The sequence below is a fragment of the Volvox carteri genome (assembly GCF_000143455.1).
Source record: "Volvox carteri f. nagariensis unplaced genomic scaffold VOLCAscaffold_41, whole genome shotgun sequence".
Taxonomy (NCBI): Eukaryota; Viridiplantae; Chlorophyta; class Chlorophyceae; order Chlamydomonadales; family Volvocaceae; genus Volvox; species Volvox carteri.
Genome location: NW_003307584.1, coordinates 312239 through 323805, shown reverse-complemented (window position 1 = coordinate 323805; position 11567 = coordinate 312239). Strand labels below are relative to the sequence as shown.

Here is an 11567-nt window from a genome sequence, read left to right as displayed (position 1 = left end):
GTTCGGGGGCGGCGACTGCCGACGCCAACACCGACACACCAGCTTCCGCCGCAAGCACCACTCCTTCCACCGCTGTACGGCAGCAGGGTGTCGGTGTGGCGGGTGGCGGGTTATGCTCCGGGGAGGGCACCTGGGTGCTCATGTCGGGCAGTGGCGCGAGCCCGGAGGGAAACAAGCCCTTCCTGGACCTGATGCAGCTGGAGAGCGGTGAGAGATTTCCCCCTCCCACCCGGGGATTTTTTTTTCGTTTAGGGCGGGTCTCAATTTATTCCAACCCAAGTAACAAAGTTGCTATCAGGGTCGTCGTACTTGCTTCCTTAAGTGGGGGAGTCCCACCCCCCGAGAAGGGGTAGGAAGTCATATTTCCCCCCCCCCCGGGAAAGGTGGGGGAGGCACGGCATGATTACATGGTGAATGAATGTTACACATCCGTACACATAACGCACATGCACGCACATGTGCCTTGGCCCCCGGTGTTTTACCCTCGGGATTAAATCCTGGTTATCTGTCGTACGCTATGTACGACACACCGTGCGAACTCTCCGTATGTGTGTGCATGCGTGTATTGACTTCTTGGGTGGGTGTATGTTTGTGTGTGTATGTGTGTGTATGCGTGTGTGTGTGTATGCGTGTGTGTGTTTTTCCCCGCCCTCCGACGCGCAGGGGAAACTCACCGGTTATGGCAGAGCAGTCCACCTCACTACGAAGTGACGGGGTCGTTGATGAGCGACACGGATCCGGAGGCGCCGTTGACGGTTGAGGTGGGCGGGGGTGAGGGGGAAGGAGTAGGGGGGGGGGCAGGGGGTGGATTTGGCGGGAAAAGACGAACCACAGCGGGTGCAGCTGATGCCAAGGAAAGAGTGCTGCAGGGGGGTGGGGTTGGGGGGTTGAAGGGGAGAGGGGAGTGGTGTTCCGGCCGGAGGTGTGGGTGGGGGGGGTGGGGGGGGAGAGAGTTGGGTAGTAGGGGTTGAGGGGGGAAAGAGGGGGCAGCGGTTGTGGAGACTTGACTGTACCGCACGTCGTACATTTTTATGAGATATTATTTTGCTTAGAGTTTGTTCGTTAGCCGGAGGGTCACCTTCGTGCGAGCGTGTGTTGTGTGTCTTAGGACCTCACCCTGCCCCGCCCCACCGTGCCGTACATATGCCGGCACGTTCTGCCCGTGTCATACAACCTAGATTGTACATACGCCGTACATTGTCGTACTACGACGCAGGGCATGTCGCTGATGTTAAGTCGCGAGACTGCCTCCGACCCGCCGCAATCCTTCTTGGTCGCGTTCCGGGATGCGGGCCGACGGAGGGACGAGCGACAGGTTACGAACTTCCCTCATCCGTACCCGCAGGTACGGCATATGACACCCTTTGGACGAGCCTACCACGTGGTTTTATGTTTTTTATTGGAGTGGGAAAGTTACCCCCACCTTTATCTCAGCTTAAACCCCACATATATACATGCATATACGTTCATACATACGTTCATACATACGTTCATACATACGTTCATACATACATTCGTACATACGTACATACATACATACACATTGCATCCACCCCTCAACATGAGCTGGTCAGATTCTCACCCTGTTCACGTTCTCCCTTCCTTCCCCAGCTTGGGCAGCTTGGGCAGAGTCGGCATTCGACCCCCCGCTTCGTCGTCTTCGTGTATTTGAAACCCCTCTGCTCCCCTTCCTCCCATTTCTCTCCCCCCCCCTACACACATATACACACGTCTGTGGTTTGTCTTACCCCCCACCCACACACACATACACACACTTTCCCCCCCGGGGGGGGGAAGTGTAGCTTCGAGAGCTGCGACGTGAGGTACTCCGATACCCCCGTGCCGACGGTGTGATGCTCACCGCCACCCTCTACCTGCCACCCGGGTACGACCAACCGACCCACGGGCCATTGCCGTGCATCGTTTGGGCCTACCCCCGTGAGTACAAAACCAAGGTACGACACATGCCGTACCGGGCAAGGGCTTCGTCCGTACTGTCCTTGCCTGCTATCCAATCCAATCCATCCCCCCAGCACTTTCCTGAGCTGTTCAACAGCCGCCCCGTTTTGGTCCCCGGGGGGCCTGTCGTACAATGCCCGTCGTTGGAAAAAGAAACTACATAACCCCATGACAGCCACTCGTGTACGTCAGAATACACGGTGTACGGCGGTGTACGACTGCAGGAGGCGGCGGGTCAGATGCGGCGCTCACCCCACCAATTCTCGTCCATCGGATCTACCTCCCCCACGTTGTGGCTCACTCGCGGGTATGCCGTACTGGACGGACCCACGCTCCCCATTGTGGCGGATGTGCAGGTGGGATGAGCGCGTGTGATTGTGTGTATGTATGTATATATGTTACAAACGTAGTTTAGACTAACTAGACTTAGTTTCTCTGAACTAAGGGCCGTATGGTTGTTTTAATATAGTTTATGTAGTTTAATAAAGGTTAGGCCGAGCCTAAAATTCTTAAGGTAGTTTTAGTTAAAAAAACAGTCTAAGGGGTTACAAGCTCCGGTCACAAATGGGGGGGGGGAGAAGCCCGTCCGTAAAAGCCCGAGGGGGGCCCTCCACGGTGTATGTCTGTATGTGTTCAGTGTATTGGAACTTAGGGTTTAACCGTTGCTACACATGCAGGCACGTAACTCCTAACGGATCAACCGACAAACGGACTAACCCCTCTCCAATCTCCCCCTCTCACGCCCGTCTAGGAGGGCTCCGAAACCAGTCATCAAGGCGGGCCAGCGGAGGGCTCCAAGGCTCCGGAACCCAATGACACCTTTGTGGAGCAGCTGACAGGTTGGACACCGCTAGATCTTGAATAGAGTTTGAAGATGCCACATACACACACACATACACACACATACATACATAATTATGCTCTTGGGCCTTCGGCTCGTATGGGTAGTTTTACAGGTATGGGGTCACGCACCCCCCAACCATGTAACACACATATACACACACACAGAAATACATACATACATATACACACCTCTGTATTCATGTCAAGCTATGTGTGCAGCAACACGCGTATTGCCATTGTACGTGTGTTGGTCCCCCGAGTGGACAGCTGTCGGAGTTTGAAAACACACGTGGTGGGCAACACGGGTGGTCCAGGTGTCGGTGTCGGCTGGGGAAAAGCCCCTGCGGCTGCCTTGCTTTCGACGTATTGACGTGTTGTAGCAGCCGGTACACAGTACGGTGCTATAAATACGCGCAGAGCGCGACCACCAGCAACTCGAGAGACCTTTTCAGCGGGGCCAGCTACTACAGGTGTTATTTGATATGGTTTCGACACCTTGTTCGTCTGCCCGTCTGTCTATCCGTCTGTCTGTCTGTCTGTCTGTGATCTGAGCAAACCAACAAATTGTCTTCCTGTCGCTGGTTTCTGTTTGTCGCTCTCTGTCTGCAGACGGCGCGCGGGCGGCGGTGGCGGAGGTTGTACGGCGGGGGGTGGCGGATCCCGCCAAGGTATCGGTGGGCGGCCACTCGTACGGCGCCTTCATGACGGCCAACCTCGTGGCACATGCTCCGGACCTTTTCGCAGCAGGTGCGTATGGTCGGGGGTGATGGTGGGGGGGATCGGCGTGTGTGTTTCGCTATTCGTTTCCGCAGCGCAGTGTTTTGCATGCATGCACGTATGTGTGTATGTATGTTTGTTTGTTTGGCAGCTGGTTTGGTGGTATTAGTGTTGGTGTTGCTGTTGAGATGCGTTTTTTCTTCGGCTGACTTGGGCATCTATTATGACGGAATGAATGGAACCACACCACCAACTACCACTAACCACCCAACCGTACGGCATCATCTGTCGTAGGTATTGCCCGTACGGNGGCGTACAACCGAACCCTGACGCCCTTCGGCTTCCAGAGCGAGGAGCGGACGTTGTGGCAGGCGCCCGATGTCTACTTGCGGATGTCCCCCTTCATGTGGGGGCGGGGGCGGGGGGGCGGGGGGGGGGGGGGGGGCTGAGGGGGGTTGGGGGGCTGAGGGGGGCTGAGGGGGGGCGGGGGGCTGAGGGGGGGCGGGGGGGTATCAGAGAGGATATCAAAGAGGGGAGGTGCCGGGGAAGGATCTTAAGGTCCTCTTAACGAGCAACTACTGCTAACCCGTAAATGAACATTGCCAAGTTAACCTCCAACACGGTTTGAAAAAAGCACTCTCAACCACCACATGCTAGGTGTCCATCAGCTAGTTACACTGATTAGTTGTTTCAGGTAAGGGGGGGCCAAAAAAAGCTTGCTTACACAACTATACACACACACACTCACACACACACAAGCACAAACCACCGGTACACTATTATGTCGTACACTCAGGATGGCCGACAAGATCTCCAAACCGTTGCTGCTCATTCACGGGGAGGACGACAATAACCCGGGGACCTTCCCCCTGCAGAGCGAACGGTTTTATCAGGTATGTCGTACAGTGCCGTACGGTAGCTGCTATGTGAAGAATCTTTTCCTGTCCCCTTGTCCTCCTCCTCGCGCACATACTCCTTCCGCCTATCTTCTCACGACGATGCGTTGTCACTGGGGGGGGCCATCCGCACTGTTTAGACATTCGCAGCAATGCCTCCCCCCCTCCGTAAACATCCCCCCTCTTGCTATCTGCTTCAATCCATATCAGGGTTCCTCTTAACCCCCCTTTTGTGACCCTCCCCCACGTGGCAACACCTACTTTTCCTGCGTAATTTTATTAATATTCCGCCTTGGGTTATTAGCAAAAGTACTACCGCTTGTTTTTTCCTTAATGGGCTTCCTGAGTATTTGCTCTTTGATCATTGACTTGTTGCATCCGAATGGGTAAATAACGTATCCTCATCTCTGTTTTCCCGCGCTTTTTGACTCTTGATGATAAGGCCCTCAAGGGTCATGGCGCTACGTGTCGGTTGGTGCTACTGCCGCACGAGGGTCACGGATACCGGGCGTACGAGTCCGTGATGCACACCCTGTACGAACAAGATCAGTGGATTGAGCGGTGCGTGAGCTGCGGTTTTGCTACTGCCGCTATTGCTTTATGGATAAATAATTGCTTTTCTTGTGGTTGCTATGATGCCGTATCATGTTGTACATGGCGTGATTCGGTTATTTTCACTCCATCCCGTCCTGCCATGGTATTGTTACGTCTTCGCCGTACAGGTACGCCGGGTACGGCCGTTTGGATCCCAACTACCTAACCGACGACACAGCCGGCGGCAGTGAGGGATCAGCCAGCGACTGATCGGCGGATACACAGAGGACATACATACATACATGCATACATATATGTATGCGCGTGTGTCTCCTGACATCGCGGTGTTAACTTCTACCGCTACATTTGCTGGCATTCGGTCTATAGCCCTTTTCCCCTCCTACCTTGTCTTCCGCTCCGCTCCGCTGCCTCCTCTTCCTCCGCCTATCTCCCCTCCTCCTCCAGCTCATATTATCACATTTGCCGCTATCATTGCTGCGAAGATCTGTATCATTTACCCCTTATTTTTGGGCGACTGTGAGCAAAGCACAGTCGTTCGCGAGCTCCTGAGTGGTGAGCGTTGAGTAGGGCAGAGAGGCTAACCGTGGACTGACTTGCTGATAAGATGACTCCTTTATAAATTAGTTTGCGAACAAGTTAAAGAAGTGTGTTCTGGCGAAATGGTGTGTGCATCAATGCGTTTATTCATGGTAAACGGTGCGAAGATGTATTGGGAAAGGTCACGTCATGTAACAAATAAAGAAGGCAGACGACCCATTAGTGGAAAGCATCAGCAGCATTGTGGAATATCATCTGAAGGAAAACTTTATTGTAAATTTGTGTTGTTGTTGTAAAAGTTCACGTGGCTTGCGAAATCCGGCACCTGTCAGGAGGGTCGGAACTTTGCCTCGTGAGCTGGGCCGACTGGCCGTGAAGCCGCAGCTTAGGTAGGCGACGTTGAGCGGGGTGCGGACCCATAGCTGCTGGCCGGTGCCGTTGTCGATTTTGCCGTCTGGCGAGCAGGTAAGAAGGCAGCGGTTGTGGCTGTGTCAAAAGCAGCATGGACCATATTGAACGACGCGAACTATCATCTTCATGTTATAGGTGTTCCTGTTCTGAATAAAGTAACATACGTTGTGCCTGATTGCTGGGAGCGGGCAGCGCACAAGGCGTTAACAGTTGAGAAAGGTACTACCTTAGTTGACTTCGCACGACACAAGGTTAAGAGTACAACGTTTTCCTACGGCGTGGTGCATTTTTTATTTACATGAAAGGAGTCAGCCAATGGGGCTGTGTTCCAGGCATTCGAGTTACGTCATAGCCACCGGTTGACGTGCATCTCAAAGCCTGTCTACAGCACACAATTTGTAATGCTGTCACTACATCCCCCCATATGCAACACCTGCGCCAGCTCAGGGTTTTAGGGTTCGTCAATGTGTCAACCTGCAATAGCGCTTCACTACAAAACGTAACAAGGCCGAGTAACATCCAACTGCCATTTGAGTATATTAAGTGATCACCTGCTGAACACAAATCATCATACACGCTTGCCTCGCGCTTCCTGCAACACTACTCTATCGATGCCAGGTTCAAATTCGAACTAGGAAAATCAAAGTCAAAGTTCCTCCTACAATGCAGTGCCGCTCCAATTTATCTATCAGCCCCAAGTGACGCAATAGCCGCAAAATCACTGCCAAGCCAAGTATCAAAACCCCCATCCACCACAATTTGCATGCGCATGCGTCACATGCTCCTTTAGCAATCGCTCAGTGGCACATTTTGAGCTCTTCCTGCCGTACTATACCAGGTCGCTTTAATCGAACCGCTTGTACTTTCCAACTGCAACCGGCAATCCGCGGAGGACAGTGCGCTGTGGGCTCTCCGACGTCGTTCCTTTATCGTTGAAACGGAGATGACGACCCTGCACAGCAAACGGCGGAACACAGGATGTAGCTCAGGCCAGAGGCTCGGCTGCACCGAGGGGAAGCGACCACAAGCAGGGAAGCGCACGCAGAGGGATATATATACTCGAGGCCTTTCTCGTGCAATCCGAGCCGAGCGCAAGTTCCGCTTCCCTGCCTACCTGCGGAGCTGGTACACCACGCAAGGCCACCGGTGCTACGTTCTTGACTGGTCCCACCTCCAATCCCGTCATGGCAGCCACCAGGTCGTTCTCCTGACCCTGCACGCAAGGAACGCAAACGGCGGCATCCATTGTCAGACTTGTCAGCTTTCTAGGCATTTACACAGCGACAAGATTTAGAAACGTCGTGGATGCATGCACAGGTAGTGCATCGCGTATGGTACATGGAATGCATAAAACACGACGAGCATATGATGATGTCCGACTCCCGACTATGTAGTGATAAAGTTCGTTGGGCAACACGCACCTCGTTATACTCGGCCTGGTCGTCGCTACCCTCGTCATCGTCCGGCATGGGCAACTGCCGCTCGGGCTCCTTGGAAATAAGTTTAGTGTTGCGCACCTCGGTGAGGGCCGCCTGAGAGGAAAAGGCGGGGCTGGGGTTAAACCAAGGCGGGGCTGGGGGGAAACAGGGAAACGTGTCACGCGATACTATAGATTTGAAGGCTTTACATCGACTGGTGAAGGATGCTCATCTACGACGACGGTCGGAAACGCGGACGGACGGAAAAGGTTTTCATAATTAGTCGATGCCCTCTAAGCGGCCCTATCGACCCTAAGCCTTGGTAACGTGTCGTACCTTGGCCTCCTTCTTGGCGACCGCCTCCTTGACGTCGCGTCTCAGCTGCCGCAATGACCTGGTGCATTCAGCAAGATGAGAAATCGTTGAAAAACCAGCGCGTGGGGCAAGATGAGAATATGGTTTGGCTTCGAGCCTAGCATGATGATGCTGGAACGCATAACCCAAACCCTGGGACGATGCGCACCTGGGATCCGAGTGACCCGTCTCCACCTTGCTCTTTAGCGGCTTGGCAGACGCCTTGACGGCAAAGGCCGCAGTAGGCGCCAGGTAGCCGGGACCCGAAGACTGTCGTGCGGCGGTGGCTGAAACAGAAGCCGGGCCCTGCTCTGTGGCATGGATAGCCTTGAGGCGCTCAGCTGCCTGGAAACATACAGGGAAATGCGGATGGGCATCTTAGGGTAGAGGGCATGGTACAAATATAGCTCGTACTGACCCTAATCATGAATGCAGGCAAAAAACAGTACTAATGTTTTAGACATCCTATGGCTCTATGCATCACGGCAAGCGCATCAGAGCGCACGCTCACACCAAACATGTCTTCAGAAACACCAACACACAATCCAAACATGATTATACCTTAGCGCGACGCTCTTCTGCTACAGCCACCGTCTGCGGATTGAATGGCTGCTGCGGCTGCTCTGGCTGAGCCTCCCGGACCGCATCAGCGACAGCAGCACCGTTTGAAGCTTGATCTTGCGGCGGAGGTTGCGGAGGGGCTAGCACCTGAGCCGATTTGGGCCGGAACGGCGTCGGCACGACATGGCGGTGCACGCCCACAGTCCGTAGACCCTCGGGTGTGTGAATGGACACGCGCTTAACCGACTTGGCAACGGCGGCAGTGTTGGTAGTCGTCGCAGTAGACGTTGCAGCGGCGAGGGAGGGCCGAGGCCTAGCAGCAGTAGACCCTGTGGTGGGTGTCCTCTGGTACCGCGACTCGACGGTGACGTAGCCAGGCCGTGAACCGGGCGTAACAGATGCCTTGGTAGAAGCCTTGTCAATGGGGGTGGGCTTCGCAGTGCCGGTGCGGAAGGCAGGTCCTACGGCGGGACTTCGTCCTTGGAAGGCCGGGGTCCTGGCGCCAGGCGCCGCGGCAGCTGGCGTCGGCTGTTGAGCAGTGGCCGTCCGGGTAGCGGCAGGCGGCGCCGGGGTATCAGCTTTCTGTATCTGCGGCTGATCTTCCATATCCATATCCTCGACCGGGCTACCGATAGGCAGTTGTGTAAGCTCCTGCACCTGCAGCTGCTGGTTCTCATCGTCGGCTTCTGCCTCTACCTCGTACTCCTCCGCACCTTCCTCATCATCATCCTCCTCGTCGTCATCGTCCGTCTCTACCTCGGCCTCCATCTCCTGGTCGTCGTTCTCTTCGCACCCTGCATCCACACATTTGGCCTCCGAGTGCCCGGACAGCGACACAGCCAGGGCGTTTGCCAGTGGTGTCTGCGAAAGCGTCCAGCCAGGAAGTGCCCCTGACTCCGGCGTCGGGGCAGGAGCAGGCGGCAGGCAAACGCCCTCTTGCGGCGAGACCGTCGTGTTAGCAGCAGTGCATTGGGTAGTTGCGTTCTCGGCAGAGGCACCAGCGATGTCGAGGGTTGGGGTAACCATGACAGCTGTGGTGGAGAGCGCACCAGTGTAGTCGACGGTCATGATTGGCGACGGAGCTGCGGCGCAGGCCGAATCGGTGCCGGTGGCTTCGGCAGATGCGTGGTCCAAAATTAATGTAGAAGGGGTCGGCATGCTGGCGACAGCAACGTCGCTTGCGCTGGCTGAAAATAAGAACATAGAAGGGGAGGGCGCTGCAGCCGCGGCAGTGGACATGAGGCCGGCCAGGGAGGGCGAGTCGGGTTCCAGCTCCGAGCCTGGAAGGGACAAACGTGGCGAAGTTAGAAAGAGCAATTAACTGGATGATTGTCGCGGATTGCTCAACAACACGTGATAAAGGCTGCTAAGGCAGTCATACAGGAGCGCAAGATTTAGGGCCACGCACGTTAAAGGGTGCCCAAATTATGGGCATGCTAATCATGCAAAATCCTTGACAAAACTCAAAATCCTCGGATGGACTCGCTCAGCTTCAAAACCATCCACGCATACCGATTGCGTTCAAGCCTCATCTTTTACCTGCTGGAGTAGAAAACACAGCAGCGAAGCCCTGGAAGCTTGACAACACAGGCGCCGGCGAAGCGGAAGCATGCGGCACGCTGTCAGGCGGAGCGCCAGCGAAAGCCGGTGCTGGAGAGGGCCCGGTCCCAGGCGTAGCTGCGCGCCGGTCGGACGCAAACGTCGGTGGGCTAACAGCATTAGCACCCAATTGGTCAGGCGCCAGAGGCGTTGCGTCAGCCATCATCGCATCATCGTCGTCTACGTGATGCATTCCCTCCATTTCCAAGACACCATGAAGCAGCTGCGGCTGAAGGGGCGCCATAAGCTGGGGAGAAGAGAGCTCAACGGCGCCTGAAAGGCTAATGGGGCTGTCGCCGGGGCCGTCTTCCGGAAGTGGCGAAAAAATCGCCTCATCTATAGCTTCCGCCGTGAGAGACAGTGGTGAAGCAGGGATGCTGGCTGGCAACGGCTGCACGAAGGCCATGACGCCGTTCTGCGGGGCATCGGAGGTAAAGCTCAGGGGTGTGGTGATGCCCATAGGGCTGCCCTCCGGCGGAGCGGCGACGGTGCCTGGCGGCGGCGACGGTGCGAGTGGATGGTGATGGTGGAGGATGCCGCCCAGGGGACTGGCCTCCATGACCGCGGGTAGGGGGCTGAAGGCGGCCGGCAGGGGGCTGTTCATTGCAGGGAGCAGGCTAGCGTCCAAAGGGAGTGGGCTGCACATGGGGCTGTCCGTGGCGATGGAGAGAGGGCTATCGGCGACTGGTTGCGCGAGGTCCAAGGAATCAGCAGCAGGTAGCGATGAAATCGCGATATTGGTTTGGGTCTGGAAGCGCAGCGGGCTGGCTGCGGGCTCAGGTTGTGTATTGGCGGTACAAGACACACAGGCGATGGTTTCAGGCGCAGAGGCGGTCACGGTAAGGTTAAGGGGAAAGGGCTCGATACTCGATGACAAAGATTGGTCTTTGTGCGCCAAGATAATCGGAGAGGCCATCAACACAGAAGGATTGTCGTGCGTCTCCGCCTGCGTGTCGGAATCATCAGGATTCGACGCCGGCGCAGTGATGTCAGAGGCAGTTTGGCTGGCTTGGGGGTCATCCGACGTTAACTGCTCGCTGCTTTCCGTGGATGCCTACGGGAAAGAAAGCGGGGACGCACTTCCGTAAGCATCGCTATTAAGGGAAGCACGCATGTCGGTCTACAAAACTTCCATTATCAGCTATGTCAGTACGCTTGGTTTACATGCATTGAAGCTCACCCGTTGCTGGTCGATGGTAGGCTGCTGAGACGCCGCATCTTTGTGAAATTGCAATTGCTTCGGGGCAGCCTCCTGTGCATGCTGCTCCTGAGCTCGGGTTGCGCCCTTACGACGGCGACTGGTAGTCTTTGGTTCCGGCGTTTTCGCTGGCAATGCAGCCAGAGCTGCGTAGGTGCCAATACGTCATGGTTAAAGCGCGGACTGTTCAAATGAGCGCCATACACGCATGATGTGGTTTATGTAGCATATAAAAACTTACGTGTTGCAGCTAGAGCCTTGGCCCTGCTGCGCGTCATCCGACCGACGCTCTCCATTTTAGCGCGCAGTCGTTCGCAAGTAAACAATGGCAAGCAGCTCAGATGACAAGAGCAAAGTAACAAGCAGCAAAGGTACAAGAACCTAATGGAGTAATAACTTCATAATCTATAACCGATTGTGTGGGTTTAGCTATTCTGTGGAACTTTTGAATTTTCCCGGGTGGATCCACCTACCATACGTCAACGACCAACGAACCTCTAGAATGGCTGTCTGAAGCGG

At 55.3% G+C, this 11567-nt stretch overlaps 2 protein-coding genes across 2 annotated transcripts in view; one reads left to right on the top strand and one right to left on the bottom strand.

Annotated features, from left to right (window-relative positions):
- Window positions 1-5533, top strand: part of VOLCADRAFT_106292 (uncharacterized protein) — a gene marked incomplete at both ends in the record, with an annotated part of 12005 nt that extends 6472 nt beyond the window's left edge. The window contains 12 exons of the mRNA XM_002954230.1: window positions 87-207; window positions 664-761; window positions 1217-1345; window positions 1803-1955; window positions 2184-2315; window positions 2711-2798; window positions 3412-3549; window positions 3814-3925; window positions 4316-4412; window positions 4858-4976; window positions 5138-5196; window positions 5415-5533. Of these exons, the coding sequence (XP_002954276.1) occupies window positions 87-207; window positions 664-761; window positions 1217-1345; window positions 1803-1955; window positions 2184-2315; window positions 2711-2798; window positions 3412-3549; window positions 3814-3925; window positions 4316-4412; window positions 4858-4976; window positions 5138-5196; window positions 5415-5533 (1365 nt within the window). The remainder of the gene's footprint in view (window positions 1-86; window positions 208-663; window positions 762-1216; window positions 1346-1802; window positions 1956-2183; window positions 2316-2710; window positions 2799-3411; window positions 3550-3813; window positions 3926-4315; window positions 4413-4857; window positions 4977-5137; window positions 5197-5414) is intronic.
- A 1229-nt stretch (window positions 5534-6762) lies between these two features.
- On the bottom strand, window positions 6763-11344 carry VOLCADRAFT_118649 (uncharacterized protein; the record flags this gene model as incomplete). The annotated part of the gene is made up of 9 exons (XM_002954157.1): window positions 6763-6870; window positions 7090-7131; window positions 7340-7450; window positions 7673-7730; window positions 7860-8035; window positions 8252-9531; window positions 9791-10904; window positions 11031-11194; window positions 11290-11344. 9 exons carry the CDS (start codon window positions 11342-11344, stop codon window positions 6763-6765), a joined length of 3108 nt encoding a protein of 1035 aa, XP_002954203.1.
- Between the last annotated feature and the right edge of the window lie 223 nt (window positions 11345-11567).